Raw genomic sequence first — 25,532 nt, forward strand, 5'->3', positions numbered from 1 at the left:
TGAAACACGCTGCGTAAAGTCTGGTGACATCACAAGAATTGTATGGAGATCTACACTCTACTGAGTGCACATGTTAATTCATTATGTGATCAGTGACCTTCCAGTGTAATTACCAATTTCTTATTTTCTACTTGTTCTGCAGCATAATATGTGAGAATGTAACACATTTTTTCAGGATAGAACTTCTGTTATTCTACCTTTTTTAATGTTGTTCTATTTTCCTTATATTATCATAATGCTGTATGGCTAAGATGCCCTCACTATATTAATGAGGCTCAGTGCTGGTGACAGAATCTACAGTTTTGAGATTTGTAGATGTGATGTGGGGGTGATACTTTGTTAATCCTCTTAGTTGCTGATAACAATGTGGTAGAACGTAAACTGCAGTGCTGAGCAGGCAAGTCGTGTCTGTAAGTTTTATAAGCTGAAAATCCGTCATTTGTCAAGGTGCAGTGAGATTGTGCATTAGTGTTGTCCATTGGACGACTTCCATTTCATTTTCTTGGTCACCATTAGCGCAGTTTACTGGCACACACACCTTAATTCCTTTTAATAACTTCCTTTGATCTTGAACCACATCATTAGTTGGAAATGCATATAGCTCTTTGACTGTGAGACAACTTTGTGTCCTTTGATTGCTTAAGCTCTACACAAATGTTGTTTAAAATCTTTTTTTTTTTTCATTTTTGTTCTTTTTCTTTACTCTCTGTATCTCCTGTAGCTGTGAGATTTCCTGCATCCTGCAGAGTCTTTGTGCCAGTATATCATTTACAGTCGTTTGCCTTGATAGCTTCTATTTGTTTGCATTTACCCTTTACAGTACAGTCAACAGTAAGTTCACTCACAAAGGCGGTAAGTTAGCCAACAATATGAGAAAGCCTTTGACCTTGTGCTGACAGCCAGCGCCAGATATGCCGCCAACCTTATTTCCTTCTTTAACAGAGGACTTTGCACTTCGTAGCTCTGTGTTTGCTCCTCTTCTGTCAGCACTGTGGTGTGTGTGTTTACTTTACTGTGATTAGGAATTATTAAGGTGAACTCGCATGTCATCTAATGTTTCTGTGTTTAGCGGGAAGCTTTGTGCATTCACGCCATGGGCTGCGGCTTGACTCCATTCAACAAACACATCTGGCTTCACTCATTGATAGAATGAGGCAGAGGTTTATGATGTGATTAGATATTGATTTAGCTGTTGAAAGCAAACAAATGTTACAAGGCCACCAAGAGTGTGAATGGAGGAGACATGTGGCTCAGATGACTGATGTCTTTTTTTTGTGTGTGTGTGTGAAATGTAGTTGTTTGTAAGAGCTTGTGCTTCAGTTCTATTTGCACCATTGTTTGTTTGTGCCCACATTCACAGAGTCAGTCCCTTGTTGCACTGCATCACAGAGGTCTTGTCTTACAGGTTTTCCTGCACGCTCACACATCAACACACACACGCTCTGACACAAACACCCACAGGGCGTGGAAAGCCTGGCCCTTTTATACTGCTTTTTCTGCTGCCTCCACTCAGTCTGCTGCCTGGAATGAGCCTGCAACTAGTGTCTTTGCAGCTAAGGGTGTGTGTTTACTGTGTTTGCTTTGGCCGTGCCCATCGTCTCAGCACATAACACACTCAGGATGGCAGGGGACTGTGTTTCTGAGGGTCGAGACCTGGGAGAGATGGGTGAGGAGGAACTTTGGGAATTGATTAATGACAACCGCCACCGGATCTCCTTGGGGGTGCGGCCATGCATCTTGATCCCGTACCTGAGGCAGGCCAGGGTGCTCAGTGAGATGGATGAGGATGAGATTGTGTCCTGCCACAATCTCACCAACCGCAGCATGAGAACAAGTGAGATTTCTGACCTGACTTGTTGTGTCTTGGATTTTACACAAAGTTAAAAGCCTGTCCATGGGGCTGCCTCAGTTTGTAGAGGACAAGTGGATTTTGCTTTGTCCTCTTTTACTGCACCTAATCTGTTTACACTGACTGCTGTTTGTACTGCCAAGTGACAGAGGAAATGCTTCAGTAGCCTACTAAGAACAAATATTTATTAGTAAAACTAACATTATGCTGCCTGAGGGTTTGAGAGTATATGGGCCTGCTAATTAAATTTCTTTTCAAATTTTTGACATTGATTATTGTACAGAGCTAATGTTAGCTTGCTTTCTCTCTGAGGAGGAATGAAAATGCAGTGCTTAAATAAGAATCAAGGAAACACTTATCTTTAGATAAAATCTGCTGATTCGAAAGTTAGGGTTGGAGTTTGACAACACCACATTATTCTCTACCATTTTCAGGCTATATGCTGGACCTGCTGAGGACCCAGGGGAGGAATGGAGCTGTGGCCTTACTAGAGAGCCTGATGATTCACTACCCCACCCTGTACACCCAAGTGACCGGACGCAAACCCAGCACTGAACCTTCAAGATTCAGTGGTCAGTGGTTATAAGTGCATTTTAATGGAATATTTTTGTTTTACTTGCTTTATGTCTGACTTGCGTTGGTCTCCTTGCAGGCCTGATAAAGTACTCAGAGCTGACAGAGTATCTGGTCAGAGCAGTAACAGGGATGCAGAAGGAGCTCCAGGAGGCGCGTTGCGAGGCCAGCAGGAAGAGTGCACGCTGTGCCTCCCTGGAGATGGAGATTAGGCAGATAATGGAGCTAGAGGAGAAGTCCAGGTGCCTTCAGTCAGAGAATGAACGCATGCGGAGACAGCTGTGTTCTTTGCAACATGACGTCACCAAGCTAAAGGATGAGAAGTGTGACTTGTATATGCGCTACACAGCAGCCATCGAGGAGAAATCAGCCGTGAACATGCGCCTCCATGACCTCAACCTGCAGGTCAGTGATGCTAACTTAAGTCTGTTCCTCACTTTACAAAACTCAGGAACACATAAAATAAGTTTCTCCACACCTCCAAAACACTAGTCGAGAGTGGAGTTTTTGTGAAATTACGTAAAGTTTGATGATACAAAACATACGTAATACACATGGAAAAACAGAACAAACAATTTCAAACACTATACAAATTAGCTCCAATTAAACTCACAAGATTCACAGACAGAACACTTGTATTTTGCGGACGCATCTTCCCCACAAACACAACATGCTAATGTTATTAGCACAAGCCTATGGCATTTTAAACTATATAAGTTAGCCTGGCTGCTAGTGGAGTTTTCCTCCTTCCTTCTTCCTTGTATGAAGCCAGGAACACCAGCAACATTTAACAGAGGTGACGTTATGAAATTCAGCTCAATAACAATTCACAAGATTCATAAAACAACTGTCCTATACTAGACAAGTTTTCCCCACAAATCAACATGCTAACATTATTAGCATAAACCTTTAGCATTTTACATTGTATAAATTAGCGGCTGGCTTGTTTTTCTCCATTCATATAAATCACACAAAGGACTTTAGATGCTATTTTTGGGGGGCTTTATTGTCCTCACAATTTATTGTTTCTTAACGGTGAAAAATAAGTAAATAAAAGCTTGGTTTCCACTGAGGGAAATGGTTTCAGCTTACAAAAATCAGGAGGTCTAGGTCACTGTGACATGTGGTTACATATCCAGCCACGCGGTCCAGATTTCTCCTTAGTCATTAGTTGAAGGTCCACACAGTTTAATGTATTCAGCTTTATAACTGTGTTGACCATGTGGTTAAGCTGGATTGCTGTCTCTGTCAAGTAGTTGTCCATTAGTCAGTCACACTGCAGCAGGAAACGGCACTTAAAAATAAAAGCTCTGTAGGAAATTCACTCAACTTCAAAATAAGGTGGGTTTTTTACAAGGTTGACACGTTTGCATGTCACTTGCAGTCCATTCAGAATGGACCCGCAACCTACTTTTGGACCACAACCCACCAGTTGGAACCACTGGTGTAGGGTACGCTTCTATGCAGAGCCTACATCGTGGGTACAGTATGGAAAAGTTTAAAAATTTTGTTGATGAAAATGTACAGGCCTGTATGTAATTGTACATTGAATACCTTCAGGGATTGTGAGACTGTGAGACAGTCAGATAAAACAACTGACAAAAATGTATTAATCGGTTGATTTAAAAAAAAACATAGTGGAAATAATCACAGCTGCAGCTCTGTTAGCATTGTTATTCTTGTGTGGTTACAGATGTATCAGCTGCAGACTGAGCTGCAGAAGGCACAAACGGAGAATGAGTTCCAGAAGCGGCGCTCGCTGAGATGTGTTTCTGAGAATCCACAACTGCAAGAAGAAGTCAGGAGTCTGCGCTGCCAGCTGGTGAAGGCAGAAAAACTTGACCCAGTGAGAATAATCAATTTATCATTCTGTGTTTTTAGCTGCTTTATGTAGAATACTGTATTGCCAGCTTTTACACATGATCTTTAGACAGAGTCAATAGTCACTTGTGTCTTCATGTTGATATTTCATCTGCTGTTGCTGCTGCTGTGTCTCTGCCAGGCTCGTCAGGACATCCTGGCCCAGGACCTGGCTGAGGCCATAGACAGCCAGGTGGAGCTGGCAGAGCAGCTCAGGTGTTACAGAGAGGAGAACGAACAGCTGCTCGCAGAAAAGAAAGGGGTGTGTGTGTGTTTTGCTTTGTCATTGTGTCATACAAATTCAGTGGAACATCTATTTTTGGAATGGACCATGTTGATCATACCACTGCTGCTCAGTGCCATGACGTATTTAACAGCCTCTGGACAGAGGAAAAATGCTAATTAAAGTTATTTTTCTGAGTCTGTTTAGCACTTAAAAAGTATGTATTGCATAATAACATTTTATAACACGAAAGTCAAAGGATATTTTCTGATAACATAAGATCAAGATGTTCAGGAGGTTTTTACCAGGAGCCAGATTATTTGCAGAGGTCTCTTCCTCGCCAGAACAAACAGATCCGGTGATTTAAATTGGTAGAAACACTGAATAAAGCAGTTTCATATAAAAAATAAAAAAAATCAGGGTTTTTCCAACGCTGCTCATTATGGAGGGGCTTCTAACTACAGTGGCTGACACAAAAAAATGTATGGCCCTATCTAGAGCCAGCGTTTGTTTTTTGTCTGTTTTGGCAACCTCCATAAACAAGGACCTGCTCCCTATGTGGATATAAACGGCTCATTCTGAGACGGTGAAAACACAGTGATTCTTATTTTGAGGTGATTATACACAAAAGAAAATATACTTAAATATTATATTCCAATGTATCCCCCTAAATCCAACACACTGGACCTTTAAAGCAAACTAACAGTAATACAATAAAAAGTGAGGAAAATGTGTAAATGTAAATACTATAAATCACACTATCTATGTTCATGTGTAACTCTGCACTGCATTGACTCGCTTATCAAATCCTGTGCATCTTTAATATATGCCTAACACACTTGAGGGCACATTGGTGTAATGTGTGTGTGTCTTTGCATTCAGCTCTTGGATCAGAAGGAGAGCCTGAGCCTCCAGGTGCAACAGCTGACCCTGGACTGTAACATGCACCAGCAGAAGAACACAGTGATCCAGAACCAGATGAAAGAGTTGCAGGCAGAGAGAGACCAAGTAAGGAAACGATCTCACCATACTTTCCCCTCCTCCCTAAACATTAATTCAGTTTTCCAAGCAGTACTTAATGTTTTAGGTGCTATTTTTATGGCTGGCTTGGAAATGATCTTCCATAACATCATATTGTTTGTTTTTCATGTTGAAATGTCAAGTAGTCAGGTGTCAGCAGTGCTGCTATGGAGAGGATCAAATATCAGTCAGCTCTCTCTTGGCTCCTACTGTCGGTAACTCCCTGTTGTGTGTGTGTAGGTGTGTAGTTATTTATGTCTCTTTGATATGGGACATTGATTAAGTTCTCCTATACTGGAAATACTAGGATTTTTGTCACAGAGCAGTACATGGTGTACATGGTGTTTTGATTACACCTGTGGATGCCATGCAGCAATGATTAATCTTCAAGCCAGTTTCTTCTAATTACCTTTCCAAACATCACTGAGGCTTTTCCTCCAAGACGAATGAAATGAACAATCCACCCACACCCTAACAACTGTCAGGTGGTCACATAGCTGCCAGCTGCTCCTCTGGAGCTGTGCCGTAACCAAGAACACAACACTGTGATCATATTTGACAGCTCCGGGCTGTGATTAGTAGATCATGATTGCTGTATGAGGTGTGATACGCTGGATCTGGATGTGATTGTAGGGTTGGCATTCCTTGTGTTCACTCTTTAATCAAAAGAAAGAAATAAAAAAAAAGAGGGCTGGCAGAAAACTCCAGTAGTTGACTGGAAAATCCAACTTCATTCATTTCAAAACAAGAAAACCAACACTAGAAATGTTATTGTTTATTGTTTATTGTTTATTGTTCTATTTTATTCATCATTTTGGATTAAAGTGTAAATATATATGGAGTTAAGAGTTAAAGGGATTTTCAACCTGCTCTGTATCACAACAATGTGGTTCCTATGTTTAAATGAACTATGTTAAACTTCACTCCTCCTTACCAGCACCCAGACCTCACAGCTCACCTCCCACCAGCAGATTTTGCTAGCTCAAGTGCTGTTACCCAAACTACAGACTGTACTTCTGCACCACAGACACAAAGAGTATAGAGGTGACTTGAGAGAGAGACAGCCACCCCTCTCTCTCTCTAACTCTCTTTCAAATTCAGACAATGCATTCTCACTCCCAACTGACCGACGCTTGGTCAGTGGTCCATCATGTCAAAATATGACTCACTAGGTACTCCTACTGTGTTAGTTTTGGATGTTCTGGCACGGGTGTAAATTTACGTTCATTACATGAATTGTCTCCATTCAAAATAAACTTCTGTTTTCACAGGAAATGTACAGTTTTTGCTAATTAAATGCGACAGTCTTTTCAAAATAAACTTACAATGTAAGATAAAAACGTATCCTTAGGTTTTGGCAACAAAATCATGTGGTTAGGTTAAGAAAAAAACATCATGGTTTCGCCTAAATTACACTTGTTACCAATGTAATGTAACATAATGTGACATACATCACTAGCATAGTATCCATCCACCTCCCCTCCTTCCCACCCGATGCAGACTTTCTAACTCTTTACTCTGCACCACGGTAGTTGCCTGAGCATCAGCAAATGCTTTTGCCCAGAGCATCTCATACCCTCAAAGTGTAAAAATAATAGACATAGCGACTGTGACATCACACATTGATTTGTGGACTTTCATTTTGAAGTCTTGAGTTTGGCATTTAAGCGGTTGCTATCTTGGTTCATTGGAGCCAGAAGGGACCATATTTGGGTGAGAGGCTTGCGCTATGGAGGAGTCAGGAGTGGATCTGACTGAGAGGCCAAGGACACTACCAGCAGACAGCCTGTCACTCAAAGCTGTCTGTCCTTAATTATGTGTAACTCTAAGCCTAAACAAAATGTTAACAGGTGAGTTATAAAGAAATTCACCCCCCGTACAGTTGTCATGAACAGGGAAATTAGCTATAGAGACCAAAAACTGAGCATAGCGTTAGTTCAGGCAGGGTAGGATGTAAAGCTCAGCTCACATCCCAGCTATATCAGCTGATCTCAAGCAGCCCAGTCAACTGATGGAGCAGCTGACTGATGGAAGGGAGTCAGCTGGTAGATCACATGATTCCTTTCTATGCAACCAATTGGCAAATTGCATTCAGGGCACCCTTTTTAAACTGCTTTAGCCTACCTAATGTTGCTACTTCCTCTGCAAGCCACTTTGCAACCCGCCTCCACCCCAGCTCCTCCTTTATATGTTGTGCCTGACTTAACATTGTCATTGATGTCTTTGCTGCTGCTCTCCCTGCCTTAGGCTTTCCATGTAGGCGCATGGAAGGGCAGAGTGGTGTGCTCTCTCTGCCTAAGGCTTTCTGCATGGGCCTAGGAAAGGCAGAGTGCCCCAGAACAGAGCCATACTGCCAAATATAGTACTGCAAATGGGAAATGTAGATTTTTTTTTTTTTAAATTTTTTAAATTTTTTTGTACCAGGCAGGTAAACATGTTTATTTATGTTCTAAAGTTGGACATTTTAACATGGGGTTCTATGGGGATTGACTGGCTGCTGGAGCCAGCCTGAAGGTGGCCATTCAAAGAACTACAGTTTTTGGCACTTTCATGTTGGCATCAATTTTCAGCCCTGGAGGTTGCTGCTTGCTCATACCGCTGCTAAAGGGTGTCTCTGTGCGTCAATGTCTGATGCAGATGGGCCACCGACCAAGTGCAACAACAGCAGCATCAAATACAACGCTACCACTTTTCACTGGATATATTGTTTATCCAGCAATTTTGCTATTGCATCAGTTAATTTGTGATGTTTGTTATGAGAATACATTTCTTTCATGTAGCTATTGTTCCTGAGTTGTGTTCACAAGAATGTGTCAAATGATGGAAAGCTACCAGCCAGAGACACCATACTGACAACATCCTGCATTCCTTACATCTTTGTGGCAGCAAAGCTGACACACAGTTCTTCATTCAAACAATCCTTGACTAGGACATGTGCATATCTATGTTTTGAGTTAAAGATGATGTGTGACGAGTGGAGCCACTGTGGTTATCATGACATTGTGATTTCTACATGAGGCATAAACTTGGCCTGAGAGTGTTTATCTGCATGAAGAAGAAAAACAGGATGTGCCTATGCACAGTCCATTCTGTGTAAAATATGAATGATAAATGTGCTTCTAGGCATACCTGTCAAGAGACGAGGCTCAGGCCATGATTGCCCGCATCCTGGCTGAGAAGGACACCCTGAGGTGTCAGCTAGTGGAGCTCCAAGAGCTGGTCTTCAGCCTGCAGACCAAACGCAGCTCCAGAGAACAGCAAAGTTGTGATGTAATTCCTCACACAAGCATATATCAGCACATACTGTACATAAACTGAACATAAACAGAAATAATAATGCTAATGCAGTGCCCTGTGTTTTGTCAAAGGAGATGAGCGAGGACTGCGAGAGCCCGGGATCAGGATATGAAGAGTCTTCACTAGCCTCATCCAGAATCCCCACCAGACGTAGACTTCGCCGCATGGATGCAGTCAATCCCATGTCACAGATTTCTTGTAATGCAGAGGTGAGTTTGTGTGAGATCAGATGCTATTATTTTACCAGGGCAGGGTATTACACAGTCCTTTTGAACACTGACGAAGTGTCAAAAGATGGCATCAAATGCTTGGTCTGATTCTCTGTCTTGTTCACTTAATCCTTGATAACATATTTCTTGATCTAAACTGTTTTATTTTCTGTTAAAGTTCTTGTACAGCTGCTTGTGTTGAAAAATAAAGCTGGCTGGAATAAGGCATTATGTTTTCAGGTTGTATGTCCGCCCAATCATCTGTCGGTCCATCCATCCGTCCATCCATCCCATTCTCATGAACGCCTTCAGGAATTTTTTTTTTTTTTTTTTTCAGATTTGGCACAAACGTTGACTTGGATTTAGCAATGAACTGATTATATATTGGTGGTCATACGTGCATCCATCTCGTTCTCGTAAATCCGATATCTCAGCGCAGCATGTACATTCTGTGCCTGTGTGAGAGGAGATAACTCTCCACACCAGCAGACAGCGATACTCTGTAATCATCATTCAAAAAGGGTAATCGGTAGACTTTACACCAGTTAGTCAGTTAGCACATTAATAAATTCATTGTTGATAGAACAGAGTATATTTACCATCCATCAGTGAACAATCACGTAAACCATCAGGAGACGTTTCTGCTAAATAGCTCAGTGGCTAGCGAAAAATAATCTTACCACACTGACAAGTTTGTTTTGATCTCACTCACTCCTGACTGTAGCTCTTTGTTCACTTTCCTCACTTCTGTTTCTCTTCTTGTGCACTGAACTTAACTGCCAATCAGAGTGATTTCATTCATTGATAGGCTTCACCGTCTGTGATGCCAATTCAATATGATGAATTGGTTGGAAAAAAGTTGACAAGGGCTGACAATGGCCAACAGTGTGGGACACACCACACCAACTAGGGCAACAGACACTCACCAATGACCCAGTGCTGACGAACCGCTGGGCTTGATGTGTCAGGGTCTTTAGGGAAGTCAGAAACTATTTGGAGACAAACAAACACATGGTTGGCTTTGGTCTATTTGTGGGATTTGTTGACAATAAGAAAAATACTGAATAAAGCTAGCCTGATCCTTTTGAATTATATATATATATATATATATATATATATATATATATATATACATATACAGTACAGGCCAAAAGTTTGGACACACCTTCTCATTCAATGCGTTTTCTTTATTTTCATGACTATTTACATTGTAGATTCTCACTGAAGGCATCAAAACTATGAATGAACACATGTGGAGTTATGTACTTAACAAAAAAAGGTGAAATAACTGAAAACATGTTTTATATTCTAGTTTCTTCAAAATAGCCACCCTTTGCTCTGATTACTGCTTTGCACACTCTTGGCATTCTCTCCATGAGCTTCAAGAGGTAGTCACCTGAAATGGTTTCCACTTCACAGGTGTGCCTTATCAGGGTTAATTAGTGGAATTTCTTGCTTTATCAATGGGGTTGGGACCATCAGTTGTGTTGTGCAGAAGTCAGGTTAATACACAGCCGACAGCCCTATTGGACAACTGTTAAAATTCATATTATGGCAAGAACCAATCAGCTAACTAAAGAAAAACGAGTGGCCATCATTACTTTAAGAAATGAAGGTCAGTCAGTCCGGAAAATTGCAAAAACTTTAAATGTGTCCCCAAGTGGAGTCGCAAAAACCATCAAGCGCTACAACGAAACTGGCACACATGAGGACCGACCCAGGAAAGGAAGACCAAGAGTCACCTCTGCTTCTGAGGATAAGTTCATCCAAGTCACCAGCCTCAGAAATCGCAAGTTAACAGCAGCTCAGATCAGAGACCAGATGAATGCCACACAGAGTTCTAGCAGCAGACCCATCTCTAGAACAACTGTTAAGAGGAGACTGCGCGAATCAGGCCTTCATGGTCAAATAGCTGCTAGGAAACCACTGCTAAGGAGAGGCAACAAGCAGAAGAGATTTGTTTGGGCCAAGAAACACAAGGAATGGACATTAGACCTACAATTTTCCGGACTGACTGACCTTCATTTCTTAAAGTAATGATGGCCACTCGTTTTTCTTTAGTTAGCTGATTGGTTCTTGCCATAATATGAATTTTAACAGTTGTCCAATAGGGCTGTCGGCTGTGTATTAACCTGACTTCTGCACAACACAACTGATGGTCCCAACCCCATTGATAAAGCAAGAAATTCCACTAATTAACCCTGATAAGGCACACCTGTGCGGTGGAAACCATTTCAGGTGACTACCTCTTGAAGCTCATGGAGAGAATGCCAAGAGTGTGCAAAGCAGTAATCAGAGCAAAGGGTGGCTATTTTGAAGAAACTAGAATATAAAACATGTTTTCAGTTATTTCACCTTTTTTTGTTAAGTACATAACTCCACATGTGTTCATTCATAGTTTTGATGCCTTCAGTGAGAATCTACAATGTAAATAGTCATGAAAATAAAGAAAACGCATTGAATGAGAAAGTGTGTCCAAACTTTTGGCCTGTACTGTATATATTATATGCAAATGCAATGAAAAAGAGTGCTGTTTTTAAAAAGTATTTCTCAAGTCAATTTTGGTATCGATACTAAAGCTTAGGTATCATATTGGCTCCTGTATCAAAAATTTCATATAATACCTACCTCCTGTATTTCATGTCCACTTCTAACAGTCAAGATATTTTTGACCGATTGTTTTACCTACTTTAAAAAATAATTATCACTATACTTTTTTATACAGCATAGAATTCATATTTACTCACTAAAGGTGACCGAGCTTTTGCCACTCGGGCCCCTAAGCTGTGGAACTCCCTGCCTGGAGATCTCAGGCAGGCAAATTCACTGTCCTCTGTTAAATCAGTTCTTAAGACTCACTTTTATCGTATGGCTTTTTCTTAATTCCTTGGTATTGTTATTTTAATCTATTTTCATATGTGTTTTGATGTTTGGGATCTTTTATTTGTTTTTATTTGTTTAATTGTTTTTATTGTTTTTGTTTTTATTGTAAAGCACTTTGTAACTTTGGTTTTGAAAGGTGCTATACAAATAAAGTTATTATTATTATTATTACTCATGTATTACATTTGTAATTGTGTGTATTTGCACAGTGTGAAGATGGTGCAGCAAGTAGTGTCCGATCCCGAAATGCAGAGCCCCCCAGTCCAGAGTCTCTCCGCAGAAGGGTGGATACTCTGTATGCAGCCAGCAGGTGTGTGTGATTCCACCTTTATCTTCAGTATATGTCATTGTGTGTTTGTGTTGTGTTGTGTTTTTTGGAGAGTTTATTATTAGTTTCAATTGACAGGGCTGCTGGCAGCAAACCCAGCAGGAGGGCTGACTTGAAGGTGTTATTGACCCCTGCATTCCTTTCTGTTAACAACAGGATCCAGCTGGATTATCAATTTACAGCAATAAGAGGGGCTTAACTAGGATCTAATGATGCCAAGACAGATGGACATAAGTGTGATCAAGAGTAAATTACAGCAAACATGAAAGGTGCAAGCAGAGGGTGTTGAGGAGCAAGACAAACCCCAGTGAAAGCACATCGTGAATAGACTTTCTACAGACTCACATTCCACAATTCTTGTATTTCTACTCAGGAGAACTTTTTTCCCACATTCAGAGTGCTGACAAAAGATTCAGCCTCATCATCATAGGGCTGTTATTATTCCTACTCACCAAACCGGTCTGTGGGTTGTAGCATGACAGATGATTATCTCACACTAAAGTAAGCTTATTATAAGGTTGGCTACTAAACTCAACACTGTCATTGTATGTGTATGTTTGTTTGTGCAAGAAAGTGACAGACAGAGATAAATGTGATAGCTATTGTCTTCTTTTTCTTTTGCAGTTTGGAAACAGCGGAGACTGAATCTATATTTGATGACTTTGTGTTTATCGCCAATGGTATGTGTAGAAAACATATGAACTTTCTTTGTTACAGTGAGTTTCTGTGTGTTTGTGTTTCTGGTCGGAGGAGGTGGTGGTTTGCTGTTGTGTGGCAAGGTTTTCTTTAGCTATTGTTCAATGTTGGGCCTTTGCCAGGGCTGTAAAGTGACACATTAACTCACATGCACATTATTTCCGGGGAAACAACCTTGATGCCAAATCTTTACACAACCCCTCTTTTGTTTAGTGGGGAGTGAAGACAAGCAGACACCCATGCTCTCCTCTTCTGACGGCTCCAGCAGTGATGGGTGAGGCAGTCCACTGGACCAGCATTGCTATAAATAAAGAGTTTCATATTACTGAGCATTTTCATGTAGAACAGACAGCAGTGTGTACCAATGTGTGCAATGTACTGTACATTGAAGGTTGTGTTTAAGGTAGTGATACATTTATTTTTTCCATTTTTTTTTTTTTTTTCATTTTTCATGTCTATTTGATAGGGACAGATACATATACATAGAGAACTGCACAGCAATTAACTAATGCAATGTATCACAGCATTTGTAGCTACTGCTAATTTCCGTCCCTAGAAGGGCCTTTAAAAAAAAAAATACAAAACAACATACACAAACACAACAACAACAAATACACATATTTACATACAGATACACATCATATGCATATTGTATACCTCCCACCCCACCCACCTACCCACCCCTACACATGACTACATAACTGATTACCTTTTAAAAATTCCTTCAGTTTAATTTTAAAATGTCGACAGTTTTGTTCTGTTTTAAGTTGGATAGGCAGCTCCCTTTATGACAAAGGATGTCTGGCCAAAGGAAGTCTTCCAGTACGACACTTTACAGTTCCCTGCAGTGGTATTCCTAGTGACCAGTCCCACGGCCTGTAACAGTCGCACCATGTCACTGAGAACCTGAGGGGCCTGGCCATGTAAACACCTGCGTATAAGATCGGCATTTGCAAATGCAACATAATTGTCAAAGCTGAGCATATTCATGACAGTGGTGCGATCTTATCGGCCTTTTGCCTAAAATTTTTATTGCACGATTGTATAGCCTCTCCAGAGGTTTAATCACTGATGGGCTGGCCTGAGACCAGGAAGTGACACAGTAGCTGAGGTGTGAAAAGATCATTGAATGCATATATGTTTTGGCTACATCAAATGTCAGACAGTCTCGGATTAGTCTAAATGTGTACAGATTAATTTTAACCATTCTGCACATTTTTTTAACATGTTTGTCGAATTTCAAGTGAGTGTCCAGCATTAGACCTAAATATTTTACCTCAGAAACTTGACTGATTGGCTGTCCATTGATCTTAATGTCTAGTTCAGTTGATGTGGGCCATTTTCCAGAAGAAACGCAAATGGATGCCGTTTTTTTTACACTGAGCGACAAACACGCATTTCCAAGCCAACGGGCTATTGCTTCCAGATGTTTTGAGAGTTGTTCTGAAACTGCGGCAGCTGTTTTTCCATGAGCATATATGACAGCGTCATCCGCATACATCATTTAAAAGAGGATAATAATGATACTCGAAATAATCAGTAATCGGCATTGGTTAATTAAACACATACCCACCCTTAGCCAGTGTTGGAAGAGTAACGTATTCCACTACAGATTACTGAATACATGCCCTAAAATGTATTATATAATAATGAAATAATATGTAATGATTACCCAAACTAAGTAGTATATTCTAAATACCTCAGAGTCATCTTGCTGAGCTCGTTTGTCCAGGTCTTATATTTCAATTCTAGAAAAAACACCATAGTGGCCTGGCCATGCATCTCCTCTGCCATGTTGCAGGCACACTGGACACACTTTTTTTTAAATCTGTTAATAGACGAATTCGACGAGCGATTTGTGTATGCCGCCATCTTGCGGCAGCGCCATTGCTGCGGTGACATGTGTCAGTCATCAGTTCATTATGCTGTCATTGTGAACTGACTCTCTACAATGACAGCATCATGAATAGCTGGATTGATGATGTTAGACAGTGGCCTCCGGTAGCTGATGAAGGTATCTTAAATGAGTACCGATATTAATATAGAAATTAATCATTTTTTTGAGCGATAAACAGGAAAGATTAGAGTAATAGGGAGATAATAGACTGTATCATTAAACACTGTGTAATATAACGTTAGCATACGTTACGTGTGCTGACGTACGTTAGCAAGCTAGCAGCGTGACATTTAATCATTATGTTAGTTCTTTGAGTCTTTCTACGTTTATACTTCTTAACCAGAAAACACATCTTAAGTCTTTCTTCTCCCAACTCATTTGCCACTGTTGGAGGACTTTCCCGTCTAAATATGATGCACTAGGTATCCTCCTGCGTCTGTTGTTGACGTTCTGGGACGAACAAATCTTGTCACATGCGTTGTGTCTTTTCAAGATAAACTTCCATTTTACAGGAAATGTACAGATTCTGCTTGTAGATCCTTACAATCTTTTTCTTCATGAACTGTAAAACACCTCGTATTTACATCACATTACATTTATTTCCTTGTGCAACAAAAGCATGTGGTTAGGTTTAGAAAAAACATCACGGTTTGGCTCAACTTTCACACAGAAAGTGAACAGTGGGCTCTCGGTTTAGAGTCTAGGATTTTTTGGACCAGTGAACAAGCTGTTCCTCATCCTTGCGAAGCTTTCAGCAAGCAACAGGAATAAATATAAACAAGGCGGTTGGCAAATGTTCACCTCAAAATGGTATAACCATGCAAAGAAACTCGCTGGTGTTACATTCATTGAGGACACAGTGTAAATAAAACAAAACTAATTAAGTGATCTCCTCAAGTCATCTATTTTTAAAGCACACTATCTGTATTCAGATTCCACCAATTTAGACTGTAGCGGTAACGGAATACAGTCACTCATATTTTGTACTTTTAATACATAACTTAGTAAAGCGTATTTGTTCCTCTCAACCCTGCCTTTCACCCATGTACTAACTTAGATCCAGTTGTTAATTATGATGTGAGACATAAGGGATGTATAGCGGAAAGTGGGGAAGCAACTTTGTTTTCTTGTCAGATCCAGCACACTGGATCTGAACTGAAATAATGACTGAGGTTAAAGTAATAATGTACATTTAAAAAAGTAGCACACCAAATTAACTTTATTTCAAATCCAATAAGTACTATAAATGTATCCTTGCCATACAACCTACAGACCACACTCAGTATAGTTGTAAATATGGATTTCTCTATGCTCAATCAGAAGTAACATTTTTATGCTCCATTAAAGGAAACAAGGACCCTTAAAACAATCAGAATGTTTGACGAAGCATTCTATCCTTTCATTCTCTCTCCAGCCAGTCAAGAACCTCAGTCCCTCCCTTCCTGATGCGTTCTCGCCCAAAAGCAATTCGTGTCAACGGTCGTGTCCTCAGCATCTCCCTGCAGGGGGATGCGTTGCTCAGCCAGCTGGCAGTGGTGGGAGGCAATAAGACCGGAGTGTTTGTGCACCAGGTGACAGAAGGTTCTGTTGCCCATACTGTTGGCATCAGTCCTGGGTCACAGATAGTGGAGGTGGGTTTAAGTGTGTTTCTGAACACTAACTCTAATCATCATGCCTGCTGTTTAGGCATATCGCATAATACTGTTGTTGTGCAGGTGAAGTATGAGCAGAACCAGAAGGCTCTGAGGATGGTGCTCGAAGATTCCACTTTAGAGGAAGCTATGTGGGCTCTTGGCCAGGTTAAAGGCCTCTGTCACCTCTCCCTTCGGCCCAGACAAGATGGTATGTCCCACAGAATGAATTTACTACCTCACTCCACTACAGTGACAGTGGGACTATGTTGACTCCGTAATTCCAGGATCATGAAACAGTAACAAAAGAATGTATTTCTACACTTTGCTATTTCCATTTCCAGAAAAAAAAGCTTTGAAACACGCACATACACAAACATATATGGACCTAAATGGACCTGCATTTGTATAGCACCCTTCTAGTCATCCCACCACTCAAAGCGCTTTTTACACTACAAGTCACATTCACCCATTCACGCACACATTCATACACTGGTGGTCGAGGCTACCCATACAAGGTGCCACCTGCTACTCAGTTGTTGTTGTTTTTTAACACACTCACGCACTGATGGAACAGCCATTGGGAGCAACTTGGGGTTCAGTATCTTGCTCAAGGATACTTCGACATGCAGACTGGAGGAGCCAGGGATCGAACCTCTGATCTTCTCATTGGTGGACAACCCGCTATACCTCTGAGCCACACATACATAAACACATACACACATGCAAGAGCACAGTCGTAAAGGAGGACTGCATTATAACAAATTACAGCGACTATATCTTGGCATTACCTGGCAATAAAAGTTTATGGCTGCTTCAGCTGTCATGAGGCCCCCAGGAAGCAGACTGTCTCTGTTGAGATTAAAGGGATGGCCAGCTGCCACGTGAGGTAACTCATGTAACTGTGACTCGTTGAAATAGCAGCAGGATAATGCTGATCACCCTGCTGTGTTTATGAGGGTGCCTTTGTTTTGCAGCGTTTAAAGAATTCAGCATTCTTCAATGTACACAAGACTAGTTACAGAGACAAAGTACAATTCAATAGCTTCATAAAAGAGTTTTTATGTATCCAAGGACATCACATATGGTTGTCTCATGCTTTCATGTGGACTGCAGAGGGATGAGGTATTGCACTGCTAACACTGCTTCATCAACAAAACACTCTTTACAACTTTACATTTTATTGCATTTAATGCTGCCTCTTTATTAGGAGAGGACAGCGTTGTTCATTAGCCAGTCACTTGGTTCAAACCACTACACAGTAATGACTGATAGTAATCGCCAGTCAACTGCAGAAACATAATATGGAAGTAAATAAGAGACTTTTAATTCATAGTGTTGTTAAAGGAGCTAAGTCTATTACTAGCCACTGAGGTATTTGACCAGGGTTGACGCGCCTGTTGCTGGACATGCTACGCTACCTTCGTTATTCAAATGTTGAATGAGAGTTGAAGCTTCTTGCGTTGCATCACTGTAACATTTATTCTGTTTGACGCTCAGTACAATACAAACAAAACTGTAGCGGTCTGTGCCATTGCCGTCAAAAACCATTTGCCCTTCTGGGCCAAACACCTGATGACCATAGTGAGGTCACATCCTAAAATACCTGAACTCACCAGGTGACAGTACAGCGCCCCCCCAATGCCCACACAGTGAATTACACAGTTAGAAGCAAACCTCCCAATAACATATTTGGCTCCTATACATAGCATTGGAATATTTTACTTTAAAAACCATGTATCTGAATTGATTTGTTCTGAATTTACCGCTTTGAAATTGTAACATTACTTTACATTTCATTCATTCATTCATTCATTCATTCATTCATTATGCCAAACCACTTATCCTGTTGCAGGGGCGCAGGGGTACTGCTGGATCCCAGCCGACATTGGGCGAGAGGCAGGGTACACCCTGGACAGGTCGCCATACTATCGCAGGGCTGACACATAGAGACAAACAACCATTCACACTCATATTCACACCTAGAGGCAATTTAGAGTCACTACTTAATGTGACCTGCATGTCTTTGGACTGTGGGAGAACAAGGAGAAAACCAACAGAAAACATGCAAACTCCAGATTTCTTGATGTGCAATTTCAAGGCCAAATTTGTCTGTGGAGATGGCAGAGCAGGAGAAGTCATCAGAAATTAGAGTTCCCAGGAACTTGAAGATGGGAACTCTCTCCACACGGTCCCTGTTTATGTGTAGTGGTGACAGTTTTGCACTGCACTTTTTGTCTGTGCTGTATTCAGTATCAAGTTGTTCACTGAACACCATGCTGTCAGTCTCTGGATCTCATCACTGTGGGCTGACTCAACTCTGCCCAAGATGAGTCCGACCACAGCCGTATCATCAGATTTGACTTATGTTCTACTACTGTTTTATCTTGAACTTTTAGACCTGAATTTGACCAATCTATTCTGAGCAACCTAAATCTATTTTTTTGAAATTATCTAACTTGAATTTTCGGATCTGAATTATTTGTGAATACTGGGGGAAAAAATCGATATTAGCTTTTGCAAATCAGGAAATTTCATAATATAATTAACACTTATAAAATACTTGAATGCTATGAATTCAGTGGTGGACAGATTCATTAAATGTTCAGTGACTATTAAAGTTAAAATATTTATGTCTCTATCCTGTGTCCATACATCAGGGGGTCAAACCTTTCTTTGACTCGTGGGCAGGTAGTGACAGCATTGTATATTGTTAAACCTGGAATGGACAGTGGAGCTACTATGACTACACAAGTGAAGACTTTTTACGTTATTAAATCCTATGTATTTTCTGTATAAGCAGGCCCACTCAGCCGCAGAATTCCGAGGACATCTAAGCAGTTTTTCTACAGATTTATTTTCTATTTCTATCACATTATAAGCAAAACAATTCTGCATATTTTCTCTCTTGATTGGTGCTGGAACCTGTAAGCAGAAAAGGTTTAGGTCTGTGTATAGATACAAATTTCCAGTGGCTTTAGTTACAGTGTTTTCCTCTGCCTGCTCAGACTATGAGGCACTGCTGCAGCAGCTGCAGAGCAGTGAGAAATCATCCGGAGATTCCTTCTACGTACGTGTCAACATGTCTCTCCCAGTTGGCCCCAACGGAACTTTAGCTGTGTCCTGCAACGACATCCTTCATGTAACCAACACACGACCTGCTGGCACTGAGGATTCATGGCACGCCAGCCAAGTTCACCCCTGTCAGCTGCTGAACCTCCAGAGTGGAAACGTACCCAACTATTACAGGTTGGAATACTGATGTGAAGCATAGAAATGTAGGATGCACGATCAGTTCAGTTTCTTGTCAGTGAGCAGCAGGTAGGGAGTCAGAATCATCAGAATAATTGAAAGTGAAAGGAAATCATAACTCACAGTGCTTTAAACTGAAAATGGTAATGATTTTCTGATGTGACAGGGCACAGCGACTTCTGATTCGAGCTATTGAAGACATGAACTTCCAGACAAAGAAACCTGTGAAGGTAAGAATAGTCTGAAATACTGTCACCTACTGAGCCAATCCAAAATTTCACTGTGCTAACTCTTGAATACTCCTCTCCATCACCAGTTTGGGCGTGTGGTAGACCAGAATAAGCAGAAGGCAGTCAGGATTGTTGGCACCAGGTGCCAGGGCAGGAACCCACTGTGGGTCAGCGTGGAAGATGACTTAACCAAGAGCTCAGAATCAGGTACGATCTTAAATGAGCTGTTTGATAAACATTTTGGATGTTTTTTCACGAAAAAAAATTACTTTTCTCACAATGTGTATCATTTTCTTCACAGGTGATGCATCTGCACCCAAAAGTTGTCTCACCCTGATGCCCTACAGCCTTGTCACCCCACACTTCCCACCCATCTGCAGGCCTGTCCTGCTGCTGCCCACCATCCTGGGAAACATCTTGAACAAGAAGATGGCAGACTGGCAGGGCTTCCAGCTCTGTGAGCCTGGTAAGAAATACAGTGTTGTTGCTGAAATGAAACCCAGTGCATTTATATTTTGTATCTGTTTCCACTGGTGTATTTGCCATTGAAGACACATTTTTAGATAGAGAGGAGGAAGCACTTTCCTGTGCTGACAGATAAGTTTGTTTGACTTGACACATCAAATGTTTGTTGCTGCAGACTAGGAAGGAAATAAGTTTGATGAATAAACAGTAATAAACATGATAGAGACTGCTAGATGCTAAGACAATAAATGTTTGCCTATGTTCCCTGCAATGATAAGGTCAAACTTTAATGATCTTTGTGGGGAAATCTGATCATTAAATAAGGACTCAAGAGAACAAAAAGAAATGACATGCAGAGGGAAAACAACTCATAAATGTTCAGATAATATACCAAATGATTTAAAGATAATGTAACAACTAAAGGTAAAGATGCCATATCTTAATACAGAGTTTGATTTATATTGATGAAAATACTTCATGCCTCACCTCTCTGATTCTCCCTCCCCACCATTCTGCCCTACAGAGGTGCTGAGTGCCAGCGAGCACGCAGCCCAGCTGCAGAGGTCTGAGATCCTGGAGGAGTGCGAGCAGGGAAGAAATTGCTGCTACACCCTGCAGAGTGTGGAGAAAATCATGAAAAAGGTAAAACATTCAACACGAAAACTCATTTTAGTAGTTGGTACTCGTCCCCCATACTCATCGTCCTCCACTTATCCGAGTCCGGGTCACGGGGGCAGCAGCCTCAGCAAAGAAGCCCAGACAGTCCTCTCCCCAGCCACCTCCGTCAGCTCTTCTGAGGGAACCCCGAGGTGTTCCCAGACCAGCAGGGCGATGTAATCCCTCCAGCGTGTCCTGGGGCGGCCCCGAGGTCTCCTCCCGGTTGGACATGCCCAAAACACCTCCCAAGGGAGGCATCCGGAAGGCATCCTTACCAGATGCCCGAACCACCTCAACTGGCTCCTCTCGATGTGGAGGAGCAGCGGCTCTACTCCGAGTCCCCCCGGATGTCCAAGCTCCTCACCCTATCTCTAAGGCTGAGCCCAGCCACCCTGCGGAGGAAACTCATTTCGGCCGCTTGTACTCACAATCTCGTTCTTTCGGTCACTACCCAGAGCTCGTGACCAGAGGTGAGGGTTGGAACGTAGATCAACCGGTAAATCAAGAGCTTCGCTTTCTGGCTAAGCTCCCTCTTCACCACAACGGACCGGTTAAGTGCCTGCATCACTGCTGACGCCGCCCCAATCCGCCTGTCAATCTCCCGCTCCATCCTACCCTCACTCGTGAACAAGATCCCGAGATACTTAAACTCCTGAGGCAGGACCTCCCCCCCGACCTGGAGAGGGCAATCCACCCTTTTCCTGCTGAGGACCATGGTCTCAGACTTGGAGATGCTGATTTTCATCCCAGCTGCTTCACACTCAGCTGTGAACCGTCCCAGCAAGAGCCGGAGGTCACTGTTCAATGGGGCTAGGAGGACCACGTCATCCGCAAAAAGCAGAGATGAGATCCTCCTGTCACCGAATCTGACACCCTCCACCACTCAGCTGCACCTAGAAATTCTGTCCATGAAAGTTATGTACAGAACCGGTGACAAAGGGCAGCCCTGGTGGAGTAATAGTAGTTTGAATCTTTTATTTGAGGTTGGTAACTCAAAATACTCCATAATACAATGTTTAATACAATTTTGTATTTTGTTTCTATCATTGCACTAATTAATTCTAATTAACTGAATAATACACCATCTGCAGATCTGTGGTGCTGTACAAGAATTTCAGTCTTAAACATCTTCACAGTATTAAAATGTATTCTATGTATTAGCATTACTCTTGAATCATGCTCATTTCTTTTTTTATTTTTTAACCCATATTCCATATGTTGTTCTCCTCATCCTACAGGGGATTCACTGCGTGCTGCCGTTGGGGCTGGACTGCGTGCGTCGTCTGCACCGGGCCGAGATCTTCCCCATCATAATCTTCATTGGCCAGTCTGCACGAAGTGCACGGAAACTGAGGTAAACTCTCCTCCTACTTCTTTGTACATGTTGATAGAGCTTGCCCTGTTGCTCATGACTCTGATATCACATTTAGATATAACTCTAAGCATGGAAATGTTTCCACGGGTCAAACTTGATGGCCTCACTGATAACTGCCATAGTTTCCATCTTCTAGAAACACATAGTTATTTCCTTAAAGGTGTGTAGGATTTAGGGGATATATTGGCAGAAATGGTATATAATATTCATAGCTATCTTTTCATCACTTTATAATCACCTGAAAGAATCGTTGTTCTCTGCATTACCTTAAACTGAACTGTTCTACATACGGAGCAGTCCTTTCCCATGGAGTCCGTCTTGTTGTTTCTACAGTGGCTCAGAACAGAAAGACCAAAGTTAAGTGTAACTGCAGTTACAATCGATTTATTGACCTACTGTAGGTATGTCTGACTACGCTATGATAGGTGGTGATATGTCCCCTTTCAGCTTGTTAGTATTGGACCTTTTTCTAGTTGATCTATTATGTCACAAACCAAACAATCAACAAACATGTTAGCTACTTTTAGCTGGCAGCAAACTGGTATCATGGTGGACAGCTTCACAGCTCTGTACAAGGAGACATAGTCTGAACTGTGTCTCCTTGTCCATCCAAAAATGCACAGCTCTGGATGTAGATTTGATCATGTTGTCACCTGTTTCTTCTTCTGTTACGCATTCAGTGCTATTTAACTTCTGGTTCAAAGCCTGGGGCGGACACAGCAGAGCGTGTGCAGTGCGCCTCAGCAAGTTTGGGTCTGATTGACTGTATACATGCAGGAGTAATTTAACTTCCAAATGCATTATCTGGGTGTATTAGTCCGACTTTGAGAAATTCAATTTACAGTCAGACTAACATGTTTATGTGTATTTCAAAAGGCCCTTTGCTGCATGTCACTCCCTCTCTCTCCCCCCCTTCACGCTTGTCTGTCCTATCCATTAAAGGCTAAAAAAAGCCCCCAAAAAATATCTTAAAAAAAAAAAGTCTGGTTTTAGTCGGACTAACACAATAAATTGATTTTCTTTAATGTCATGTAAACACAGTGACTGGCTCTAGATGGCCATTCACATTCACACAGAAGAAGATGCAGTTCTGCAACCTCCCTCCCTCCTTTTAACATGAATCCTCTAAAACGATTTGTATGAAATGCTCCACTTCAAAGTAATAATCCGCCTTTTAATGCACTGCTACACAAGATCAGTTTCTGACTTAAATTTGCATGCATCATTTGCATGATGATGCATATCTGTCAGTCCTGGAAGAGGGATCCCTCCTCAGTTGCTCTTCCTGAGGTTTCTACCATTTTTAGCCCTGTTAAAGGGTTTTTCTGGAGACTTTTTCCTTATCCACTGTGAGGGTCCAAAGAAAGAGGGATGTCATATGCTGTAACGCCCTCTGAGGCAAATTGTGATTTGTGATATTGGGCTTTATTAAAAAAAAAATTGAATTGAATTTGATTTAGTTTTTCCACCAAAGCAAAAACAAAACAAACAAACAAAAAAGAAAGAAAAACAAAACAAAACAAAGTGACGTCCCCTTGTGGCTGCAGTTTGTTCTGGTCTATTCATGCTCATGCACTGGAAAAACTGGTATCTCTGGCTCTTCTATGAGGATTTCTCTTTGTTTACAGTTCAAACTATGTCTAGGGCAAAACGAGATGTTCAGTGTTGATGTTTTAGAGAACAGAATAACTGTGTTATACCAAGCTAAATTGTAGCTGTAAATAAATATACTGATATGATGTCACATTGTCTATATTTATGAACAAAAATCTCCAACCAAACCAACAACAAACAAAGAAAACAGATCCAAAATTGAAATTTATTTATTCTTCTGACGCTTCCAGGTCAAAGCTGCAGCGTCACAGCCAATCAGAGGAGCAGCTGTTGGCATGTTCCAGAAGTGAGGAGCCTCTGCTGGACAAGCTGCCGTGTCTGTATCACAGCGTGGCTCCAGACTCCTGGTGTGACCAGGCCTCCCTGCTGACCACCCTACGCACCATCATCTGGGAGGAGCAGAAGAAGATCGTCTGGGTAGAGCCTGACCTGTGGTGAAGCAGAGGATAGAGAGCAGGCAAGAATCAGAGAAAACACGTCAAATATTAAAATAATAGGAATGATGAATTCTCAAACAGCCTTTGGTTAACATCATGTTGAGAATATATTGAGCTTTACAATAGATATTTTTGTAAACACGAGTATGTATCTATGATACTTAGGAGTAACTGGGTGAAGTTCTATATTCTGCGTATGAAGCTGAAGCATTATTGCTGTACCCAGAAACATTTTTTGCTCTGTGTTGCCTCCCTTTTTGAGGCATTTGTTTAAAGCAAACACTGGTGTCAGGTGTCTACTAAAAATATTTACCACGAAAACATACTGTATGACTTGTATGTGCTCCATCTCTATAATATGTTGTAGATAATGTACCACTGTGAGGGATTACCTTTGACTGCTCTGGATCTGTCATCTCTTGTGTTTATTTAGAACACTATAGTCTTTTGTCATTTTAATTCTTATTTGAATTAGTATGAGCTGGGACTCATATTAGGTGGAAGTGAAGATAATTTGTAACACATTGGACAGTAAACATCAGTCACTATATCTATTCACAATAGTTTGCACCATGTCAGAGTGGAACTCATGTGCAGGTGGATTATAGCCAGTTAAGATTCTACATCACGAGAGATCTGTACACAGTATGTCAGGTTCATGACAGGGATGTTACTGCAGTTCTTCTTCACAGGAGCTCCCCTCCTGTGTATGCATTAATAAAAATGTAGCTATATTTAAAAGCTATTTTTATTTAAGTCTGAATTGAAATAAAAGTCAAATTCAAATTTCTGGTTTCCTTTCCTTTTCTTTTTTTTTTTCAAAACTTACAAAGATGACTTTGTAGGACTTAAAGTTTGACTTGACTAGTGTAGGTGGATATATTAACAGAAACTGAATATAATATAATATAATAAGTATGTTTTCTTTAGTGTAGAATCAGCTGAAAAAAAGAATTGCTGAGTTTTCCTGATATTAAAATGATCTGTTTGTATTTACATAGGGAGCAGATCATCATATGATGGAGATCACCATGTT

At 41.2% G+C, this 25,532-nt stretch overlaps 1 protein-coding gene across 2 annotated transcripts; it reads left to right on the top strand.

Annotated features, from left to right (window-relative positions):
- The first annotated feature begins 1,504 nt into the window (after positions 1 to 1,504).
- On the top strand, positions 1,505 to 25,230 carry card14 (caspase recruitment domain family, member 14). 2 transcript variants are annotated; one of them, XM_033622975.2, is made up of 20 exons: positions 1,505 to 1,834; positions 2,284 to 2,421; positions 2,502 to 2,827; positions 4,116 to 4,268; positions 4,425 to 4,544; positions 5,388 to 5,513; positions 8,649 to 8,795; positions 8,894 to 9,031; positions 12,124 to 12,224; positions 12,867 to 12,922; positions 13,152 to 13,212; positions 16,250 to 16,466; positions 16,551 to 16,677; positions 19,475 to 19,715; positions 19,885 to 19,948; positions 20,035 to 20,155; positions 20,250 to 20,414; positions 20,937 to 21,055; positions 22,309 to 22,424; positions 24,290 to 25,230. In XM_033622975.2, exons 1-20 carry the CDS (start codon positions 1,621 to 1,623, stop codon positions 24,495 to 24,497), a joined length of 2,958 nt encoding a protein of 985 aa, XP_033478866.2. In that variant the 5' UTR covers positions 1,505 to 1,620; the 3' UTR covers positions 24,498 to 25,230. The 2 variants fall into 2 exon arrangements, with proteins under 2 accessions (XP_033478866.2, XP_078019843.1); XM_078163717.1 differs by having other exon boundaries at positions 8,897 to 9,031.
- Positions 25,231 to 25,532: the final 302 nt, after the last annotated feature.

The sequence above is a fragment of the Epinephelus lanceolatus genome, chromosome 3 (genome assembly GCF_041903045.1).
Source record: "Epinephelus lanceolatus isolate andai-2023 chromosome 3, ASM4190304v1, whole genome shotgun sequence".
In the NCBI taxonomy this organism is placed as follows: Eukaryota; Metazoa; Chordata; class Actinopteri; order Perciformes; family Serranidae; genus Epinephelus; species Epinephelus lanceolatus.